The sequence below is a fragment of the Buteo buteo genome, chromosome 5, assembly GCF_964188355.1.
Source record: "Buteo buteo chromosome 5, bButBut1.hap1.1, whole genome shotgun sequence".
Lineage (NCBI taxonomy): Eukaryota > Metazoa > Chordata > Aves > Accipitriformes > Accipitridae > Buteo > Buteo buteo.
This window is the reverse complement of record NC_134175.1, coordinates 48,888,483-48,912,768: the sequence shown is the minus strand read 5'-3', so window position 1 is coordinate 48,912,768 and position 24,286 is coordinate 48,888,483. Positions and strand designations below refer to the sequence as shown.

The following is a 24,286-nucleotide window of genomic DNA, read 5'->3' as shown; positions in this document are numbered from 1 at the left end:
ACCACCTCTTTCTGGAGTGTGTGCATGTACACGTATGTTTCTGAGGTATCGTAAGGATTGTGTCTGCTTCAGTGATTTAGCCCAGTCACTGAAATTCTGTAGAGCAGCTGCAAAGAATAACTAGCGCAGCACCAAAGAAACAGCCTTCTCGGTAATTCCCTGACTTGAAATCAGTCGCAAGTGAAATCGTTCTGCTGTGGAGCTCCAAAGCTGCGTCTGTCTTCTGGGGAGAATTGCCTGGTTGTATGGTTCTGCATATCTTTCTTTCCTGCTGCTAGAATATAATTAAAGTTGCTAAAAATACATGCTTCCTAATATTGTTTTTTCTGTGTAGGCATCTGCTATTATTCTATTCTCAAGGGAGGAGATTGTATAAAGATGAGTGCTACTTAACTCTACAAAGTGGTCCAAACTACATAGAGAGATGAGAGCTCCTTGTTTATGACCTGATCCAAAGTCACATGAAGTGTCTAAATTTAAAAAATAATAATAATAAAATTTATTCAGAGGAACCTGCTGGCTTTTTTAGTTTTACAGAAGTATTTTTACCCATCAGAAGAGAGGAGACTTCTGAACTGTGAACTACCAGTTTCATGCTAGCCTGTGAGCATTCACGTTTTTAGTGCTGAGGAAATTAGTAGAACAAATGGGGGCATAATTACTGCGCTTTTACAATACTGACATCATACCTAATTATGGTTTAATCTACAGAACATACTGTTTGTTTAATAAGTCCCAGCAGAGATAGTTCAAGCATATGTTTTCCCATCACCTGGAGGTAGCTGGGAACGACTGTGGCAATACTGTCAAAAAAGTGACAGTTTACAAGACTTTATGTATTTTACAGTATACGGCATGGCTCACCTTCGATATGGATGAAATCACTTAAAGGTAAGCAGTAATAAGTATTTAGAGCCAAAGTAGCTCAGTGAAAAAGAGAGTCTTTGTTCCCCTTTATGTGTGGTAAAACCAAGGCATAATTTTTTTAGCACCATCCCAGCAGCTAGCAAAGCTGGTGATAAAATCCTCAGCACCCCTCCTGCTGAAGTGAGATCTGGTTATTGCTAACAAAGGTTAAATATCGATCATCCTTTTGACCTGCTAAAATGATGATATCTGCAGGTTTTATCCTGAGCTTACTACCTGAGGATGTCTTTTCTTGGTTTTTATTTAAAGCTAGCCAATTTTTGCTGAATGTGGAGCTCTTGGTTTCCTCTCCTGTCTCCTTAGCCATCGCTTGAATTTTAATTGCTGTTCCCCACACGTGGAAAGTCTCAAAGGTAACTGAAAATATTTTTGGACAGAAGAGAGTAGGGGAAAGAGGAGCCTGAGTTTGTGATGGTTGTCCTCTAGCCAGTTTTGTTGTAAGGTGGGACCTTCCCTTGCAAAAGCTGTGGTCTGTCATATTTATTCAGGTGTGCCCTAACTCCTTACTCAGCACATCAGGCTTATGAGCCTGATTTCCGTGACTGCAGTGGAACTTTCGAAAAGTTAGGATTGCCTTGGCCACCCTTCAATCCTCACGTACGAGGACAGTTTGAAGAAAGCAGTGATGTTAAAAATGAAATTATTTCATCCTTGGTTTCCGTACAACTAAAAATTTCAGCACGTGTGTGGGACCATGCAGACCATCATATCGATTCTGTTTTGATGCTGTCTTTAGTTTTTTAATTGACTGTTTCCATCATCCTCTTGACCATCCTGTGTGACACAAATAGCCTTAGGGACTGCAGGGATCTGAAAAAGCAATAGCTGATGTAAGTCTTCCCATAGGAACACTGCCTTTGAATTAAATGTTACCTCCATAAGGTCGTGGGGCTTTTTTGGTTTGTCAGGTGACTATTTGGCATTAAACTTCTTTTTTATTCTCTCTACAAAGTTGCTTGATAACACTGTATCAAACATTGTCTTTATTTCCTCTTATATCTATTTTCATATCTGTCTTGCTACAGTATTTTTTTAAAAATACAAGTTAACATTTATGAAGGATAATAGAATTTCACCTTAATAAGCCAAAGGAATAATTATCTAAACTTACAGTTCTTTGGTGTTGGCTTGCCTTTGAATAATTAAATACTTAAGTATATGATTGATTTTTTTTAAGAAGATGTTAATGTCAAAACATTTAATAAATGCATTTTTATGATGATTTTTTAAATAACATTAAATAATTCAGAGTGATAGTACGTGCCTTTCCTTGCATGATGAACCGATGATAGTCCTAGAATGCAACCTAAGACGAGAGCTCCTTCCTGCAAGAGAGCTCTCGTCAGAGATGAGCAATTCCTCGTTTGCTTTAAAAATAAAAGTTTTTGTTATCGGTCCATACTTGAGGCCTGTGATGGTCTTCTCGTCCTTTTATCAACTCAACTCTTCTCCCTACTGTCAAAGCTTTGACTGTTTCCTTCTTGTTTCCAAGGAGCAAATGGGCATATGTGCTCATTAATCCTGCGTGTCGTTACTCAAGGCTCACATAACTCACCCAATGCTATTCCCGCTGTCCTCTGTGGGATAATAAATCCAAGCAGGGGTAGTTTCAAAACTTGTTTGTAGGTAATCGGGTGACACTGTGCTGTTCCAGGTGATGCAATATGCATATATGTTGTCTATATTTTCACAAAGCAGAAAGGTACTTCAGATAGGAAGTCCATCCATTATTTTGATGTGATCCTTCTTTGTAACATTGCCGTTTTAGACAGTGTACAAGCTGCCCTTGTAAATATAATTTAAAATTTTCTAGTAGTAACTTTTTGCTAAATATTACATCTCCCTACCTCTAAATAATATGTTTGCCTACTCAGATATTCACATTCAAGGCATACTGACAGCAGCAGCTAAAATCACTATACATTGTTCTCTAGTGGTGTGAAAATCATTATTCAATGAATACATTTCTAGATTACACCTTAAATTATCAGTCTTGGATCATGCTATCAAAAAAGGCAGACCTGAACTGCAGAAGATCACAATTTTAACTACTTTCCTGACTGTTAATTGCAATTAAGCCTAAATTAGGTGGCCCTTTGGTGTGCCATTGACTTAATTCTTACAATTTAACTTAGAACTGTTGGTTTGAGTTATTTAAAATAATGGATATGACTTCAGTAGGGCCCAGCATAAATATGGAGCCATTTGTAGGATTGGAGTAAATTTTAAATTTTTTTTAATTGCAGGTTTCCACTGTTACTACCACATTTTTAATATTTGTTCTGAGCTTTTTTGGTATTAAAGTTATGCAGTATCCAATTTGAATTGGTTACTTACACCTGGCAACAAGACTCTTCTTTTAGCTGTTTATGTAGACTATATTTATAAAGGAGTTTTAGTTTGGTTTTCTGCTAGTTCTTTCATCCTTCTAATCACTGAGTTTAGTATAAGGGTAACTTACAGCCTGTAACCCCATTTCCCTGTAGATTAATTATTCCAATATAAGATGAACATGTATTAAACATATGTAGTTGCTTACAGTAGCAGATTTGGCTCTTTCATTTCGTATAAATCTCTTGGTGCACAAAACAAAACCTTTGTATTTAAGACTTCTCTGGTCATTAAAATTGAATTATGTAATAGGCTTCCATCTGCTATCGAAACCTGTTCATCATTATTTCATGTCATTTTAAGTGGGATCATTCTGAGATATGCTTAGTGACAGCAGGCTTGCCACTCCTGACGACGAGGCTATGGTAGGACACGGCTTCCTTCCTAGCTGCAAAAATATCTTAATGTTTATTGTTTTTTGATAAGGTTTTCTCCAAGAGTTTGGTTCTCGCTTCTCCTGTCTTGTCATCTTCCATGTCATTACGTACTATATTCATGTACTTAAATTGTGTGCAGGTCGCAAGTTCTTCCATACGTCTCCCCCAGCCCGTTACATTAATCGCTGCGGGATAAAAACAAGCTTTGCTATCCATCAAGCTCGGCCGCTATCTCTGTGACACTGATCATGGTTAGCAGAGCAGTTAGTATTAAATGATTGGCAATGGAACGACAAAAGAGTGGGTAGAGAAGATGGATAGCCCTGTGTTACTGCGCCTCGGTGTGAGCTGTTAGAGGCAGTTCAGAGCTGGGTAAATATTATCTGATTGCTGTAATGGCAGCTAGGCTGCCCGTTACGGCAAATATTCTCTCCGTAAGAGTAGCTGAGTACTGAAGAGATGAGCTAAGGAGGACAGAAATTTCACTGCAGGATTGAAGAACTGCATTGATAACTGTGTGCTAGATAGGCCTTAGGAAATGAGGCTGTGGTTTACTTTGAAGGGGCTGGGCTGGGTAAGCTCACGGGGTCACTGCTAGTCCTGTGTGTTTTGAGGTTTCTGAGGTCGCTGGTGACTCCCAGTTGTTTCTAAAGGACGCGGGTGGGAAGGAAGGGAGAAAAGCACGCTGAATCCGATAGAAGTAATAGAGCATACGAGCTCTTGGGATTTTTCTTGAACAAACCATTTAGTCGCTGGAAGACTGTACGATTTCAGGATTAAGCTATCTGGTACAATATTGAAAGTGTAACTTTTGGCAAAAGGAACAAAATTTGTCCTTGAGTCCTAAAACGAAGCAAACAAGCAAATCAGCCACCGATGATAACATAGCCTCAACATCCTCCTTCAGGGAAATATAAGAGAAAGCAAAGAAGACAGTTCAATTCAGTTCCGATACTTTATAATTCCTTCCATACTGCTTTGGGTTTTTTCGTCCTTTAAGATAACTTGCTGGTTACAGTTCTTTTTTCTGCTCTTTTAAGTATAACTTTGTTTTCCCATTATACAGTCATCTGAATTACCTACATCTTACCTAGCTGTATCTTTCCTTCATGAAGTTATCTACACTTTAAAAGAGAACTTAAAACTTTACTTTTATTCAAAGCGGTGATAAACAGAGCAGAATTTTTTTTTATTCCCACAGTGTTCTCGTTATCTTAAAATATTCCAACAGTTTAGTATGTGCTTTTCCTTCCTTGCATGGGCAGATGTCATTCTATTGGAGTTCAAAAAAATTTAAAGGAAATGGTTTTGTTATGTTTTACACAGTAATAAAACTACTGAATTAAAACAATGGCATCATTGATTACCCTTTGATATATGAAATTTATCTAAATTAATTATCTTCCATTATTTGCTAAAAACGTTAGTGTGCGAAAAATCACAATGATAGAACATCTGCTCAACAGAGGACTTATCAAAGGTATTGTAATAAGCTATATAATGAATGTTTTCAGCTTTCAAAAGAGAAAATACTGTGTATGGCATTTATTTAAATGATTTGTCTCAAGTTGGGATTCCATCCTACTTTAAGAAAAAGAAGCAATTTTGCCGTGAAAACATTACAATTAAATTTGGAAGCTTTACAACTAGCGAAGTTAAAAGTGTAAGTTGGAAATATCTAAGTTAAAACAGCCAACACGGATAGTAGATGAAAAAGATTCAATTGAAGTCCTGCTTAGAGGCACAGAAAGTGGCACACTGCGTCGAACTGGGTTTGAAATCGGCTCAGGGTGACTTGTTCTCAGTCCCAATCCTTCTGCTCATTTCTTCTGCTTTTCAGGAGTTTGTCTGTCAGACCTTTTTGAGATTTGATCCTGGGACTGGCTGAAAGCCGTAGTCTTTTCTCCACTGAGCTTCCTGAAGAAGCAGCAAGCATGTATGTGTATAAAAATGTATTATGCGTGTCGTCTCTCCTAGAATTCTTTTGCATGTGAAAGTTTGTGTTGCTTATCAAGGTATATGCTTGGACTAGGAAGCAGATAGCATCCTCATATATGTGCTCCTGGGTGTCCTGTGAAGGTTCCTGTCAAGATCTTCATAATTCCGTATAAAGTCTAATTTTTCATTTATGTAAATTTTTTTTAAGTCTTTTGTTGCAACCTTTTCCTCCTGACAACGAGGCTTACACCAGAGCAAATGAAACGATGATAATATTATGAACTCATTATGATAATACAGACCAAGGTGGAGAGGCTCAGAGGCTTTCACTTGCTATATAAATGGTTTCTTCAAAGACATTTTGTTCTGTGACATGGGAAAGAGAGAAGACTTGTTTCGGTGCTTTAAGGGCTTTCCACAAACGAGAGCATTTTTGCTCACGTTCACCCTGGCACTGTCTAGCTGTCAGCAGCTGAAGGGGCACGTTGTTGACTCTGGTTTGGGGCTTGTCATTCTTCATACGTAGAGGGATAAGTGATGGTCACTTTGACCCTCCATCCTGACATTAACATTCAGTCTAAGTCTAGCTGTTTGGAAAGAAGGACGACTTCACCCTGGGGAAGGTGTTTGCATGTTTCGTCCCGTTTTCAAGGACGTAAAAGATAATTGTGAAGAACTGGTTCGTAGTGAGATTGTTGGGACTTCAACTTCCTTTCTGTATAGGGCTACTTGGAGTAGGGATTGGCAAATGACAAGATTACAGGTAATGTTTTTCTATTAGTATCTTTCTATTGTATTAAAGAAGGCATCTGCCTATTCTGTAGTATTTTTGTGTCATTAGAGAACATCATTATCATGTCATTTCGTAGTTTGCTGAGATACATATTATTGTGTGACCCTTTGCTGATGAGGTAAAAATTGTCTCAGGAATATTTGGGTCTTTCTCATTATCTGGGTATTTCTTAGATTTCTCTTTCCATAAAGTGTGCCAAATTAAGGCTGAATAATAACCTTCTCTGGTTCAAATCCACGGGAGGGGACTCGGGGTCAGTCCCCTTAATGGAAATATGTTTTTGTCAAAGGAAGAGCAAAAATGAGGGGAACAAGGCTGCCCCTAGACTTATCACCTGCCCACCTCCAAAAATACTTCAGGATTTGTATGAAACAGTGGATGTTTCTAGTCTTCTTGTTAATACTGATCTCTAACAATATTTGCTCAGCCTGATCCATAAGTTATAATTGCACTGAGCAAGTCTGACAAATACGAAGAATTTTACTGTAGCTGTGTGATGTCAATAAGGAATTTGAGTGTGAATATTTATGGACTAGGTTATGGGCTGAGAACTAGGATGTCTGATGTCAATCAAAAGACTGACCAGACTCTAAACAAGATGTCTCTGACCTTGTTGGAGGGGGAAGTTGTGCAGACTGAGAAAAGGTTGCATGTGGCATTTAAAGATACGTGGCATAAACTGAACACATGGTGCTTTTAGTGACTGGTACCTGGGCATGTGCTTTTGCCTATGGACAAAGCAATTAGCTGATAAGTAAGTGCTGAGCAAGCAATAACTACTATGCCAGGAGCTGAATAAATACACATAAAACACATATATATTCCTGTTTAGGAATGCTGCATACATATGAATGTACCCACAGCTGGTTAAGTCCCTTTGCACTGCAGAAGCGTAAATCGGGGTCTGGTGGATCTTAGGAGAGATTTTTGGATCCTGTGAATAAAACTTTACTCTCTGACTTTGAACACAGCATTCTACTGAACTGGGCAGGACAGAAATAAATAACATTTTTTTATACTCTGAGTGTAAAACTCTGTTTACTGTTTTGCAAGACTCATTCTGAGGATTTTGTCTGTAGTTTAGTGCGGCCAAACCATAAATGTCTTCCTGTATGCTGGGCTCTAAAAATGTAGATTTAACTCAAAAGGTATAAAAGGCTGGAAAAGTAATATATAAAAGTCTGAAAAGTCATAAGTAGGAAGTGCTGTGCATGCTCTTTCTCACCATCTCCCTTTCAGTTACAGTAATTTAGGTTTTAGCATACGATGAATTCTATCATAAATTACTACTGGAATATACTTTTCAACTTTTGAGTAAATTTTGCAGAAATTAATCTGCAAACCCTGCCATGTTTCAGTAAGAGATCAAAGAAAATCCCAAATGGAAAACAGGCTTTGGAGAGGGGGGGGAAAAAAAAAAGTTCTGAGTTCTTAAGCTCTTGTAATGAAGATAACTTAATTAAAATCAAAGCAAAACTAATTAAGAACTTAAAAGTGCAAGTTTTTGGTTGCATAATATCCCTGAAACATGGCAGAATGGGTTTATTATCATCGGTAGAAGTTCCTGGCCATGCGGACAGGTGGTGCGGCCACCAGTGGATCCAAATGAAAATGAACAGCTCGATTACAGTTTTCTGACCACACTTATTGGCCTTTCCACTCCTTCTTAGTCTTACTGCTCTTTTGCTTCTGAAAAAATTGCTATTTTGGTAGGCAGTTCCCCTTCTTTCCTAGGAGTTTTGTCTGGGTACGCAGCTGGGGACAAACCAGCTGAGCACTTGTATGTTTTTATCTTTTTAATTCATGGTTTTCATGGTTCTTTCCTTGATCTTGCCATTCCCAAATTGAAAAGGAAAGCATGTTTGCACACACATCTCCGTATTCTGTGTGTGCCTTTTCTTGCCCTTTTCCTTTTTGAAAAAGGAGAGGAAATTGAAAATTCCAAAGACTTTTGTTTCACTTGAACCGTAGTAAAAATATCTTTTATTTTTTAATAAGTGCAAAAATTAATGAGACTGAATTCATGAAACATTCTTACTTCAAGTTAATCTTAATCTATTTTTATAAAAGCTTTTAAAAATTATGATCATTTATCCCTAAACATTCATTCATATAGTGCTATATATCATTCAGAAGCTGCTGTTTGAATGTGATTTTTGGATTAGTTTGCACATGTGGTTTTTATGAATATTTAGTGAAAGCCTAATGAGCAGACTCCTTGCTATAACAGATCAAGACTTTATTAGGCTGAGTTTTGTTCACTTTGAAGAGTGTTGCCATATGGGAGAATTGCTTTTTCGGGCTCTCAGGTGCTCTCAGCAGATGGAGATTGAAGTGCTCAGAAGACAGCACACCAAGCGACTGCCGTCTAAGTGGGGTGGTGGGGTCACCTATACCGTAGCGAAAGCCTGGCAGATCCGTAGAGCTCCCAAGCAATGGACTTCTGAAAGTGGGGACAATGCTGACGCCTGCAGGGAAAAACAATTCTAGCAATACAACAGCTTCTCGGAGCGTCTGGTTCCTTGACGAAGGCAGGTATTAATTAGATTCAGAGTGAATCATTTATATTCTCATGGTGGAACTGAAGAAGCACTCAATTATATAAATGTTATTTCCTGTATAGTTCTTTTCAAGAACACTGTTGACCTGCTTTTCGGAATTGCATTCCCTCAAATAAGAAGGATCCAGATACCTTTGACCTCTGCCAGTCAATGTGATCACAGAGCGATCTTTATCCCTCATCGTTTAGGAGCTGAATGCATGTTTACAGAGGCAACTGCCTTATTAAACTAGGAGCATTCCTGTTGTAGGCAGACATTGGCCACTGTCTTGTGTGCTGGTTTGTTTGCCTTTTTTTTCCACCCGTTGTCTATTAACAGCATAATGGAATTTTGTTTTTCCAAGTTTAGTGTAATTACATAAATTATAATTGTAATTAGTTTTCTAATGGAGATTTTCAGCTTTGTCCTCTTAAAAATATGCCTGTCTTTTGGAAAAAAAAAAAAATTGCACATTGTTGGCTCTAGAAACATTGACTTTAAAACAAAGGCACCGGCTTTTTTGTGAAACTTTCCTTCTAAGAGGCATTGCCAGGTGTTTGCAACATAGGATAGGAGTACTATCCTTAGGGAGGCAAAGCTTTCATTTACCCATAGAGAGATGATTTCTAACCATCTGCTCTGTGTCTCAAAAAATTGGTATGTTAAAAATACGTGAATTTTCTCATCTGCTGGGAGCCTGCCTGTGCAGCACACATAATACAGAAGGAAACAGTGTGCAGAGAAGTATCACTGAAAATAACTGTTTGCTTCAGTTATAAAATAAGGCCATCTTGGATGACTATTTTTTAGGAAGTGTGTTGTTTTTTTTTTTAAAAAGCCCACTAATTAGTGCTTGTTTATGATTAACTGGTCCAATTCATTTTGTAAACATAGCAGCTGAAAAAAAAGATAATTCTATGGATATGCAAAAGAAAGAGTTTGAAAAAGCAGTTTCAGAGCCAATTAAACCCTGAACTAATATTAAGCTGCTTTATTCTAAACAAGATCTATTTTTCAAAGTATTTTATAAGTCAGTGTTTTTTTTCACTCTGCTAAGTTTTTCTCAAGATAGAAAAGATAAAAAGCTTAGATCTCCATAATTTCTGTATTGTTGCATAAAATACAAACCAAGAATTTAATTGTATGGAAATAGCTAAATTATTTCAATTTTTTAAAAAAGTAGAAAACAAGCCTTTTTTCCAAGCACACATGCTCAAAACTGAGCCATGTATGAAATAGCTTTTTACAGCTTGTTTATGTCCAGTTAGTAAGTCTATTCTCATAATCTTTGCCCAAAATAAGAACAAATGTAAGATTTATTTGTGTAGACACATGTGACCATCTTCAGATTTCGGAGAACCTGGTGCACTGATAGGCAAGGGATAATCACCTACAACAGTGCTTACTGACTGCTGTATCCATGTTCCTCAAAAAAAAAAAAAAAAAAGAAAAGAAAGCTTGTTATCTTATTTCCCATCAGCAACCTACCAGTTTTTTGTGTCAGCCTCATTACCCTTGAGCATGGTGATAGGATACTTCCCTGTTCCATAGAGCTCCTTGGTTGAATGCCATTTACTCAGGCATTTATGGTGTTATTCAGACGTTTCCATCGGATTCCTGTTCATTAGGGCTGGCAGTAGCACTGTTCGGATGCGTTTTGACTGGCAGTTGGCATTGAGTAGTGAATAGGGATTTTATTACAGATAAAAGTAGAAAACATAAGGGAATGTTGCAGAGGAGGAAGGTCTTTAAATTAATGGTAGTGTGGCTTTAACGGTTGTCTTTTGCTCTGCTTCAAATTTCACATTTCCAAGGAAGCGATGCTAAGGACTGTGCAGAACAGGGGTGCGTTCCTTTTGTACTGTACTGTCTTCCTCCCTTACTGCTGGAGTTTCTTTGGTGTCAGCCACAGGACTTATGGGCAGGGTTTAATACAGACTTTGCACCGAAAAAGCTACAAAAGAGCAGTTCTGCACGTTGCACAGTGATTTCATTGGCATCACTGTAAGGTTTGTTTACAAATTTGAATAACTAGACTGAAATTCTTCATCAGCTGCAAATGTGATTTTCTTAACACTGGGCTCTGCTTGCTGCAGTATATAATTAGACTTGGAGTATTACTTTTTGGCATAAATGACAGCATTGATTTCTCCTTTTACCCAATTATTGTCAGTTAGGACTTGGAAAAAGCAATCACGTTTTTTCCTATAAGTATAGTGCGTGTAGGTAATTGAGTAGGTTCATGTAGAACCAGTCACCTGTGTAAACTGGACTGTATAAGTGTTTCCACAACTTTACATTTTTATATTTATTCATTAATGTTTTTTTCACTTATGTGTCAGTTCAGAAATCTATTAAAAATAACATTTAGAAAAATCTAATTTGAAATAATTTGATCTTCCAAATTTTAATTCATCAAGTTAGTCATATCAGTTATTTTTTTTTTCCTCTGAGAAATAATTGCTCTTCAGTGGTATAAAAAAGTAGACATGGTAGATAACTGGTTTTCTGCTCATTTTAATATTCCCAGGTCTGTTACAGACAGACATGTAATACACAGAAGACAGCGGTTCACACTGTAGTACAAGGTTTCCATAAAGAAACAGGAATTTATTGTGGATTTCAAGAATATTATGAAAATAAATATTAAACAGATCTTCATAGGGGTTTTGCTCATACTACTGTATATCTTTGAAATGCTCAAACTTGCCAAACTCCCTTCCTCTTTCTGACTTCCAAGGTGGTTTTTCAAGAAGCACTATCAAAGCAGGACCTTCAGTCATCTCCCTGAAAGATTTAAGCAAAACCACTTCCATGTGCATGTAAAATTCCACTTTTAATTATACAGTCACTCATTTTCTTTCAAAGATAAACAGCTTAAATGACTGAGCACTTTTTGCTGTTGAAGTAAAGGCAAAGAATTAAAATATAACAAAAATGCTTTGATTCCTACAGAGTTGCAGGAGCCCTGATGTAGCTAGTTTAAGCAATGTGAAACTTATCTACGTAATAGTTGCAACTTTGACTCATTTGAAAATGTGGCCATTAACAGTTTTAGAGAGTGACCTTGAAAATGAGGTGTGCACATATGAAATGATAGGTTAATTTTAACAAAGTGTTCCTATCATTATTTCCTAGATTAATAATACATAAATGTCCCAAAAACTGTGCCGTAAGAGCTTTCCTTTGAAGCTCAGAGTCAGCTTTACAAGCACGTTTAGAAACACATCTTACAGTGAGTAGACAACAGAATATGTATATAGTGTCTGCAAAATAGATATTTTGTTCAGGAGGCCAGCTGAGTTGTTCTGAGGGACAGTGGTTTTTTGTTATCGTGCTAATTGCGAGCTGACATATCAGACTAAGAAATGAATATTGTAATGCTTCCTGAAAAGTTGAAGTACTTAATCACAAGTTGAAGCAGCAAAGGTTTTTCAAGAGAGCAACTGGGTTCAGCAGGCACTGAAGTTAGCGGTGTACAGAGCACCGACTTACAGCGTGCTGCTAGTGATAAGAAAAAAATAACAGTATCCATTGGCTTTTGGTATGAACTAGACCAATGGCTAGATCTACAAGTGGGATTGGGGTTAATTGTCTCCTTATTTGTACCTGGTTTTACATCATAGTAACAGTATTGATGCCGGTGAGGTTATTTCTCGCTTGTATCAGTGTAAGAATAATCAAGAAACCTTTTTCCCGGCGACCTGCAATGTAACCTTGTGGAAGGCACTACTGTAATTTATATATTGATAAAATGAATAAAGTATATTGCACAGAGGCTTTTGTGAGCTTTAATTAATGTTAGAATAGTTTTACATTAATTAATGATGGAATAGTCTTGAGTTAATTAACTCTTGATCTCGAGGACATCAGACTTTTTCGTTGAATCCAGCAGACAGTTTGGGTGTGCCAGCCTTCCAAAATAGCCCTCTTCTTAAGGCCATTGTTTTCAAGGTGCTTCAGTGTTGACCTTAAATAACCAAATCTTTTGTTTGCAAATTTGTCGCATGAAATATAAAATAATATAAAATAGTTTTTATATAAAACATAAAAGTACCTGAAAAAATAGTAAAAAATAAATGCTTATTCAAAAAGACCTTTGCTTACAAAAATATGTCCTTGAAAATTTGATTACTTGAAACAACAATTTGAAAACATTTTCTGGCGCAGGAGGGGAGAATGGGGTACCTCCCTGCTGAAAATACGAAGTTAAAGCTTGTTGATTTCTATCTAGTGAACAAATTTACTTCGTGATGAAATAGAGAAAAATAGAATTTCTTAAAATTCTATTTCATAGAGATAACTTATGCTAATGCTGTTTGTGTCTGTTTGGAACAGTTATGGGATGCTCCCACTGAAACATGGCAGCTGGATGTTAGGGCTCTACAGCCTAAGTAAGGGTATTGGATGTCATTGAATTATTGCTTCACATTGTTTCTATTGTTTGCTTTGATTTCTGATTTCAGAATCACTTTATTTTCACTTTTCATTTTCATTCTGCCACTTTCTTTTTCTTCATTTTTAATCATTGCATTCTAAACCATTTTCGTTTTCAGAAGAACATCAGTTATGTGACGTAGGAGAGTTTCTGTGTCGTGATCGCGTGACTTGTGTATCCCAGCACTGGCTGTGTGATGGAGAGCCTGATTGTCCTGATGATTCAGATGAGTCTTTAGACACATGTAAGTAAAGAAGGAGCCACTCTTATTTTATCTTCCTTTTAACGGTAACGTTTATAGTTGCACTAACTGTATAATTGAAAGGATGGATTCATCTTTTTTTTATAAATCCTGAATAAATCTTCATATCAAGGGGAACAGGTTACATTCACTGTGTAGGTGAGAGACAAAAGAAATGGAAGAGATGGAAGGTGTTTTGTTCATGTGCCACTTTGTAATGAACACTGTCGCCAGAGCATATGTTCCCTATGCTCTCGCTGAGCTGTCGATGAGCTGTAGAGGGCAGAGGCAAAGTCAGACACAGGAAAAATGTATTCCTCTGAAACGAGGGGAGGTGGGGTGGAAATGAATAGTGCAAAATGTTTTCAATAAAAGTATGAAAAGCATGCAAACATCAAAGGGAGGAATGAAAGAAGATGTAAAAACTATGAGGGGGAAAGAAGCAAAGAAAGGAAAATGAGGGAAAGCTTTAATAAAACATGTTTAATTATAGTAAAAAGACCTTGTTTTTTTTTAATGTGGCTAAGAGCTTCTGAAGACCGGAGTAACAACCTTACAGACTTTTTTCTTATCAGCCTTGTAGACTACTGATGAGGTGATATTAAATCTTAATGTTCCCTTGTTTCCTACGTTCTGAGGAAAATGAGGGAATTTCCTGATTTTATCCTGAGGATAATCACTTAATGTAAGAGAAGAACCATGTATTTTGTATCAAAGCAATACTGACAATCAGGAAGGCTAGAAGTGTGGTTTACTGCTAAAAGAAAAGATCAAACATCAGACAGTATTTAGAAGTCTAATCTTTAAAATTAGAGACAGAAATTCAAGATGTCTGGAAACTAGTTCTGTCTGAGCAAACATTTCACCGATGATTGCAACTTTCCTGCTCCACCATATGTTCTCTGGAACAGATACGAAAATTGCCTCCAGGGCTGTGGTGAGGGTGCTCTGATTAACTGCCTTTGAAACACTTTGGGATTCTCAAAACCAAAATACTGTAGTTGGAGGCCGAAAGGACTGTCGTGGTTTAACCCCTGCCAGCAAAAATGCAGCCACTTGCTCACTCCTCCCTCTTTCCTTAGTGGGATGGAGAGGAGAATTGGGGCTGGAGGGAGGGGAAGTAAAACTCACGGGTTGAGATAAGAACAGTTTAGTAATTGACATAAAATATAATATTAAAATAATAACAACAATAACAATAATTGTAATGAAAAGGAAGATAACAAAAAGAGAGAGAAATAAAACCCAAGAAGGACAAGTGATGCACAATGCAGTTGCTTGCCATCTGCTGACCGGTGCCCAACCAGTCCCTGAGCAGCGATCGCCCCTCCCAGCTAACTGCCCCCCAGTTTATATATTGGGCATGACATCCTACGGTATGGAATATCACTTTGGCCAGTTGGGGTCACCTGTCCTGGCTATGATCCCTCCCAGCTTCTTGTGCACCTCCTTGCTGGCAGAGCATGGGAAACTGAAAAATCCTTGACTTAGGATAAGCACTACTTAGCAAGAACTGAAAACATCAGTGTGTTATCAACTTTATTCTCATACCAAATCCAAAACGCAGCACTGTACTACCTACTAGGAAGAAAATAAACTGTGTCCCAGCTGAAACCAGGGCATACAGTTAAGAATTTATTACTGCACTGATGATTGATTACTGTCTTCTCTAATATAATAATTTTCAAGGATAGTGTTAATATCTGCAGTTTTTCTACTGACTAATGAATATTGTGATAAGAGCACAAAAATGGTCGCACACAGTTTTTAATTTGCCTCCTGATATTTAGCACATAGTTCCAGATCCAACAGCTTGCTGGATGCCGAGATGTTTTCCTCTCAAGAACTTTGCATGTTTATTGTACTGGACCATATGATCTGTGCTCAGTAATGCCATTCAAAGTCACGGCATATTAAAAACCTAACCTCTGAAGTTTATTGATGGCTTGCAGAAAGGGGGACGGAGTGGGAAAGCAATCCTGCGCTCTTCCTGACATCACCCAGCCTGGTCCTCTTGGAAACACCTTCCCCTTTGCAAATGCTAACAGTTTCTGTAGGATGCAGATGTAGCTGTCCTAAGTCAAAGGTAGGAGGTAGCATCATGGCTTTTCTGGTTGTAGAGCAGGAAGATGTTTGAATCCTTATGCATGTACAGCTTACAGAGCCCTTTGCTGATGAGCTGCTGGTTAATGAGGTACCTGGGCACACTTGACTGTATGGGCTGAGATGGTAATCGTGTCGGGTCTGGTGCCCTGTCTCACGCTTTCAGTTCAGCTCAGCCCAGGACTCTGTGTGAGAACCAAGCGACGGCACTGGGGTGCTGGGTGAAGCTTCCTTACATATTTGCTCACAGTTATGTTTTGGTCTTGATGGTTCTGTATTTGTTTAGTCAGCATAACTTTCTGTCAAATGTAGTATTTCTTGAAATATGCGTATGTACTCCAGGTTCATCAGGTAAGTTGTTTCTTGTTAGAGTTGAATATAACGTTCCTGGATTTTCCTGCTGATACTTTACATCATGGCATCTTTGCATCATGGCATCCGTAAGGAGTTATAAACTACCTTAAAAATATTCTTATGAAATATTTGTGGGCTCTGTTGTGTTAATGCAAGGGATACAGCAGCACCTTCCAGTTTTAGTGCACCTAGTCATGTGTCTGTTTGTTTATAGATGAATGCAGCCTCTATTTGTCAGCTCTTTGCTGACTTACATACAATGAATTATTTGGTGTAGCCTGACAGATATTGCTAGTTGTTCCTGTAGCCATAAACAAATGGAGTTTGATTGATTTTCTGTGGATTTGTACCTAGTAATAGGGTTTTCTGGGTTCTAATAATGTGCAAGCATTGATCAAAGCTTTTCCTGCAAGTGGAAGTTCTTAACTTCTCTCCTGTGGGGATTTCAAGGTGTATAAAAGGAGAGAAATTCTCATGCTGCAGCCTTACCCATGGTGAGAATATGAAAAGTCTTATTAGTCTCATCACTCGACGATCTATTTGCTGAAAACTTCTAGGAACTAATTATCTTTGTGGCCTCTCCGCTGGTGGCATTTTAACCAGGTTTTGCAATAGAACCTGAAAGTTATTAGGCTATACAAACACACATGATATGACTGTATCAACTAATTTCCTCAGGAATTCACCTGAAATCATACAATATAGTTCCTTTATTAGCATTACTAAAGAGATCTAGGCTTGGACAGAAAGGAGAAAAAGGTGGCATTCTTATTTATCATTAAATTCAGCCTCTGCGTTGGCAAAGGTTGGGCCAGGGCTTTATGCAGGCATAGCTTTCATGGGTTTTCAGTGAGTGTGATGGAGGTGTCCTGTCACTGGCTGTGTTGTTCCGAGTTGATAGACAGCTTCCATCACCAGTGTGTTCCCCTTCTACTTCCCATCTTCCACTGAAGGGTCTCACAAATAGCTTTGTAAAACCAGAAGTGAATTCCTATGGCACCTATACTTGTGTTCTCCTCTGTTTCTTAGCAGCTGTAATTCTTTCTGCTCTCAGCAGAGCTGCTGCTTTTTATAGTGCCAAAGAACCTGGTTCAGTAATTCGTAATGAATAATTTAGTGAACAAATTTTTTTGCTTTTCTGTTTGTAAGTTTTTTGTGAGAAAATTGATTTTAAAAAAATTGTATTAATAAAACACTTGACCAAGTAATTCTACCTTTTCTTGGGTGGTAAGTCTCTAGGTTGTTCATAAGGTTTTTGCAAATAGTCAGGATTCAAAAATCAATTTACTTAACCTAATCGGATGATGCTAGGTTCTTCAGTAGGCTAAATCAGCAAGCTCACTTGAAATCAATAGTACTCTCAGATGCCGCAGAATCTGGCCAGACATGTTTGACTTTTACAGATAGCTGTTGGTCTGGAGGTTGATGCAAATGTTTAGAGGACTTCCTTACTGTAAAAAGAAAAAAAATAAAATAAAAATTGCTGTCTGCAGACTCATCTGCCAGACTGTTTTGGTGGGACAGTTACAAAAGTCAAATATACTGTTAAAAAGCATAGAGTTTAAAAACAAAAGTAGTGACAACCTTTTGTATTGCCTAGTGTCTTTTCACTATTGCTTGCTTTAGGCACTCAGTAACTGGAAATACCCATTTAATACTGTTTATCGTGGAGTGGTGGTGGTGTTTTGGTTTGGTTTTTTTGCTTATTTCACCTTTTTTGCCACTAGTATTGGTCTTAAGCTGTAAGCATTTGCTTATCTCAGCAACTTTTATAGGGGCTTAAGTAGGGAATTTCACTAATTCTATCTCAAGATCCAGTTTACAACACTGTCATTTTGGGGTACCAGTTTGTGTTGCGTTCCACAGTTGTATCTCTGAATAACATCTCTAAATAAGCCATGCAGTTGCCCAAGGAATATCAATGGCTTCTGAAATCTAGACATTTGATCTGATGTACTGTTACCTGGTTTCCTCCTCAACCCCCTGCTAACAGGGTTGAAATGCAAAAGGTATATTGGCGAATTACTCCATCCATTTAGTACTTCAGGATTTTTTTGTGTGTTTGTAGGTCCAGGTTTTCTCTGACTTGCATATCGTTTTCTAATCTCAGTTCACAAACTCCTCTCTGTCAGAATGCATTGTGCTAAGGCAAGGGGAAACAAAGGAGCAGGAAAAGAAATTGCTTGTTTTCTGTAGCTTCTTTCTAGAACTGTACACATTGATTGTGTTTGGTTTTTGTAATGCTCGGTGCAGCAGCAGTTCCAGCAAGGGCTGGTTTATTGTCTCTTAGCTGTGAAGTAGAGGAAGATGCTATAACACTGCCTGATACTTGCCCTGTGAAGAGAGACTGGAGGTCTGGCACAAGTATACCCTGAGCTCTTTTCATATCATTCTGTGGCATGTTGAATGCTGCAGTTCTTTGCTACGGCAGAGTTACCCATTAGAACCATCTGTGACCCTAAGTATTGCTTGAATATCATGAATATCTTACAAGAGGGAAGAAACCACAGTACAATATGAGATCTGCTGCTACCAAGACATGGAAGTACTTGACACTCAGTTATTTTAGCAGCATCAAAATTCTGAAAACAAGTCACGCTGCACTGCCAGACTGCAATTCTGTCTCTTATGCCCACAACTGCACTTTCTTTGTTATCCTGGCACTATTGTTCTTGTATTTGAGCTTTCTTAAATGGTAGCTGAATGACTGTTTGCATACATGCCACACACACAATTTATTTGTAGTTGACTGAATTGAAAGAACCCCAGTTTGCATTAGCAAATTATCAAATTTGAATGGTCCCTGTCTCTAGAAGTTTGAGTAGATGTAGCCTTATCATAACATGTTGAAATTATCTTTGATAATAATCTTTCTCTGGGATTTTGAGGGAATATCATCTCCTATAATGATAATTAAACTGACATTGAAGGAGCAAAAGAAAGGCAGCAACCAGAAATACCTTGTTTAAAGCTCGAGTCTCACTTTGTTTGCTAAAATAGCTTCTTTCATTCTCTGGATGCCAATTATGTGAGACTAGTTTCACAAGCTTAAAAATTGTTAATTGGGTACCTCAGTTGTAGTTCTTTTACCAGCAAAGGATAAGATAATTGGATGCCATGTTACTCCTGTGGTATGAAACAATAAAGATAAAATTTCCTAAATCTCTGACTTCTTTTATGAAGATTCATTGAAATTCAATAGAAGCCAGGTTCCCAAACCACTCTTAAGTAGCTTTGGAAAATCCCAGGTCAATAAATGACTTACATACATTGAAGACAAGCTGTCATGAGGCGACTGAAGGTAAATGAAGAAAATGCTGGACATGAGGGGAAAAATGTGGTCGTGTTATCACTCTGTAATTTTGCTGGATGTAGTTACTATTGAACAGGGAATCTGCTACATAAAACAGCTGCTTACACCTATTCTTCAGCAAGATACTTGACTGTGTTACTGGTCATACTAATTTAAACTGTTTTGGGGTGATGAATGTATACTTGCTTTTTCTCTTTGAATCAGGATCTTTCATATCAGTAGCATAAAACTGAACTTCTAGAGCTCTTGTAGGAAATGAACCGCAACAAAATGACAAATGTCAGCAAATTTTATGAAACTGCTGCTAGTTTACATAAAATTAAGTTAAATGCTTAATGCAGCAATACAATATTGCCATGCTTTTATGTTAGCTGGTGAAAAGAAGTGCTTCTGACAGAGCAAGATGAATGTTTTGAAATAGGATTAACTTTCCTGATACCATTTTTGCAGACCTGAAAAAACCCCACACTTCCCACTGAGGATCGCCTTGCGGTTTACCCTGGCAAAACTACTGTGGTTGGTAACCACTGGTAAAAGAAACGATGTATAAAGATGTATTTATTATGGCAGGTGTTTTTGCCATCCTACTTTCTGGCATATAACCTCTCAGGTCTGCTGTGCTTGATCCTGTTCAGATAGTTTGCCATTGCCTGCCCCTTTTCCCCATGGTGAGCACCTGCGTGACTGCTACCTGGGCTTCAGCTCCTGACCTCTGCTTTACTCCTTACTCCTTCATTTGGGAAAACTGTCGTGCTTGGCCCCTCCAGGAAAGGTCGTTTTGCTGGTGTGATGGGATTGCTGATGTCCTGGTAGTTAACGGAATATTAGAGCAAACAGTCTGGAAAGGATGAATGTTGATGGTGCTCATACCCTCTAAGCCTTTTGGAAAGGTTACAGAAAAGCACCCCATTGAGACAAATCCTGCATTGCAGACGGTCTGGAGGAGCTGAAGTTGTTCCGCTGTGGTGTTTGGGACTGGGGTTGATGAGTTACCTTCCTGAGAGGGTTCGTACTTTGGGGATGTTCCTACGTTTCTCACCGCTAATTCTGCTCCTTTTGCCTCCTGGCCACCCCGTCTTTGGGTGCAGGGGAGCACCTGTCTTGGGCCAGGGAATAACCTTTATGTTTTTGCACTTACTTTCTGTCACAGCTAGCATATAAGCAGTGGTATTGAGGCCCTAGAGAACGTTTAGAGGCAATTCCTTTTTTATAATTTCCCAACGGACAGTAATACTACTTCTGAGACACAAGCACGTTGCCAAATTACTGGAATACGTGCGTTTATCCTTCTCTGAATAAAACCAGTTCACGCATTTTGTGCGAGTGACTTTGAATACTTGGTGCGACTAAACATACAGCTGTGGCCCCTGGTATAAATTTCTTCCTGACGTTATTTGGACTCGTACCAAAAAGCTGTGCGTGTCCGGGTGTTGGCAACCGGGGCTTCTGTGAGGAGAGGTTGGGGCTGCCCGGTGCCATCCGGTTCCGACCGGTTCTGCAGCGTCCCCAGGGCAAGGCCGCAACTGGGCCAGTCAGCCATGGTGGTGGCGGCTCTGGGAAGGCGTATTTAAGAAAGGGCAAAACGCTGCCTGGCAGCGAGGAGTGAGGAGAGAAAGAGCCCTGTGAACACCTCGGGTCAGAGGAGGAGGAAGGGGCGGAGGTGCTGTGGGCGCCGGAGCAGAGGTTCCGCTGCGGCCTGTGGGGAGAGCATGGAGGAGCGGGTGGATGCGTCCTGAAGGAGAGGAGCCCGCCCTGGAGCAAGTTCTCCTGGCGGGGACTGCAGCCTGGCTTTGAATTAAATTAATCTTCCCCCAGTCGAGTGCATTTTGCCTGTGACAGTAACCGGTGAGTGATCTCCTTCTGTTTATTTGACCCTCGAGCTCAGCCATCTTGTTTTCTCCCACATGCTGTTGAGGAAGGGGAGCGAGCGAGCGGCTGGGTGGGCAGCTGGCAGCCGGCCGCGGTCAGACCACCACAGGGCTGTCTCTGTCTGATCCCGGTATTATTTGGGCTGTATTTATACAGCCTATATAGGGATACAAAGTGCTAGAGGATTATTAGGAGGAATGCAAAGGTGCACTGAACACCTATTTTATGTATCATATACTCTGTCAGCCAGGATAATGCGCCGGGATCTAAAATTTACACTGTGCTGAACACAAGGATCTTGCAAGAGCAAGGTGTAAATCTGTCCAACTGGTATCAGAAGTATAGTGTGTCTTGTTCCTGGTAACTTGTCGGGCACTGCTGCCTTATCTGTAAAGGGTTAGCAACAGAGTCTTGGCTTCCAGCAGCGTTCATTTTGTAGGGGGCTCAAATTTCATTTCTGTGAATAAAAAAATATTTTTTTCTCAAGCGATCGTTTCAAAAGTGACGTGCTACAGCCAGGTAAGCATCGGAATTTGGCAGAGAATAGGATTACTCGCTTCTGCTAACTTTTTTTTTTAAATCATTTGAAAGACTAAAGGCATTCAAAAATTTTTTTTTTTTTTTTTTAATAGTTTATTTTCTAGTCGGTGTATTCATTTCCACCCTGGTTTCCAGTCTGAGTGTTCTTTAACATTGTCCTTAGTCCATACGCCCAATCCTGTTTCAGCCAAACATAATTGTCTTAAAAGGTAGTTGAAGACTTTGCAATAGATTTTGATTGTTGTTCTGAAGTTAGTGTGTTGTATATGCAGATATTTAAACAATTATTTACAACTTACCAATATAAATAGCTACATTAACTTTTATTATTGGCTAGTAGGTTTTTGTAAGTCTAGCTCGTTTCTGGTTTACTAGCAATGATTCACGCCTTGCAAATGTGTAGCAGGAGATCTGTCTTGTGCACAAAAAGTTTAAAAAAAAAAATTCCTTTTTTTTTTAAAAAGCTGTGAGCTCATAGTATGAAAAGATCTTTAGACAAGATTTTCCCTCGTACGTAGGAAAGTGTTAGAGTTTATGTGACCATCTGAGTACATAAAATACAGCAATAGACTTCTTGCCTTTCCACATGGCGCAAATTTTTCAAAATATTTATTTATGAATTTGGAGGGGGAGTGTGATGTCAAAATCACAGAATCTCTGGTCTATGTGAAAGTTGAGAACCACATGGGGAATCAACGTGGTGTTATTGCATAGAAACTCAGCATCCTTGGCAAAAGGTCCAGGTTCAAATAGGTATAATTTCTGTAGCTCTCCAGCTGCATATTTTCTTTTGGAATAAAGTATGCAATAAGAAGTTCAGTATTGAAGGACTTAAAGGTCATTGTGTCTCTCAGTGACACGGTCATTAGAAATACTTTTTTTTTTTTTTTTTGTCTATGGCTGATTATCTTGTGCATGATTTTCCAAAAGTGGTTCATGGGGAATTCAGTTAAATGATTGCTGACAAAATAAGCCTCTTTTAAGGTCTGTGGAAACATGTAGGTATAATACAAGGCCAGGATAGAGTCTTTGAAGGATGATGCCCAATACCTAAAACTCTGAAACAGCTCATTTATGGATTAATTGCTTGCTAAAATTGCACTTCCTACACAGAAGCAGATCTAATGGGATATGTACTCATAAGACAAGAAAATGAAAAGATCAATCTTTTGAAAAACCTATAAAAGTAATTCATACTTTGACCAAGACTTTGTTTTCAAGTTTTTAAGCCAAAGCAATTTTATTTTCATAGCTAAGCTGTAAATTACAACCCCCCAAAAAGTGCACATGTGGAGAGAAGAGATGGAAAGACTTGGCACAGTTTCTCTTTCATGAGGTTGTGCTGGCTGTTAAGCTTAACCTAATGACTCCCCGCCCCCAGCATTAACCTTCTTGACAGTATTTGGTCACAAATAAGACACATGTTTCAGTGTTAATCACATTTTGGGCGCAGGCCGTCTTTCAGGTACAGATGCAGTTCCCTCTGGCTTCACAGGAGGGTTGTGTCTCTGGTACTGTCAACGCAGGAGACCCCAGTGAGGAGCTAAACAATAGCACTGTGGTTGAAAGAAACTGCACCAGTGAGTCTCTAAGAGACACTAGGGCAAAAAATGTCTGTCTGCCTGAAAAAGTGGGGCAGTACCTGATCATTAGGCAAGTGATGGAGGGCAGAAATGTGAGATTCCAGCATGGTTTTTTGTTTGGTTTGTTTTTTTAGAAGCTCTTTATTTAGTTTGATATGTACTTTATTTAGTTTTATGTGTACTGATTTGAACTTTTTTCCATGATGATTTTGCCCCTATTTCTATGCACGTTTATTTGTAATCCATTTAATTTGCATTCTCTTTTACAGCTTAACAGTTTTATTACTTATTTTCTTTTCTCCTCTTTCCTTTCATATTTATGGCCTTGCAACTCTTTCAGGGCTTTCTGTACTTGAGTTACCCCTTTCACTCCAGCTCTGCATTTTCCCACAATTTTTTTGTTTAGTCCTAATCCTCACTGTTGCTTTATTAATTATTTTCCCACTTTTATTTTCTTGCTTTTTTTAGTTCTGCTGACAAAACTACTAAAATTACTGTGAAAACTACTTTTTCATCCTCTGTGTTCTTTTATTTTTCTTCTGTCATCATCCTAAACACATTCCCTTTCCTCTCTCATAGGTCTCATCCTTTTCACTGATGTCCTAATTCTTATTCCTTCATTCTCTGTCTCAGTTTTTATCTTCCTGTTAGCAGTCCTTTGTCTCTTGCTATCTTGTCATGCTATTGCTGTTCAATAGTCAGCATCAGGAAAAGAGTATTTTGGGAAATGAGGAATGCACGTTAAGCAGGATAATTCAGCCAAATATCAAGATGATTGTGAGAGCATTGATTGTTAGGCTGTCATTGCACTCTCTACCAGGAATAGCTTTGGTAAAAGGGAGATAGAGAAATTACTGTATCATAGCATTGTCTATTGAT

The 24,286-nt window shown here is 38.5% G+C and overlaps 1 protein-coding gene across 1 annotated transcript in view; it reads left to right on the top strand.

Moving 5' to 3' along the window:
- The first annotated feature begins 13,311 nt into the window (after positions 1-13,311).
- LRP1B (LDL receptor related protein 1B) overlaps positions 13,312-24,286 on the top strand; it is a 576,780-nt gene continuing 565,805 nt past the window's right edge. Inside the window, exons 1-2 of the mRNA XM_075027025.1 lie at positions 13,312-13,360; positions 13,523-13,648. Coding sequence (XP_074883126.1) covers positions 13,312-13,360; positions 13,523-13,648 — 175 coding nt within the window. The remainder of the gene's footprint in view (positions 13,361-13,522; positions 13,649-24,286) is intronic.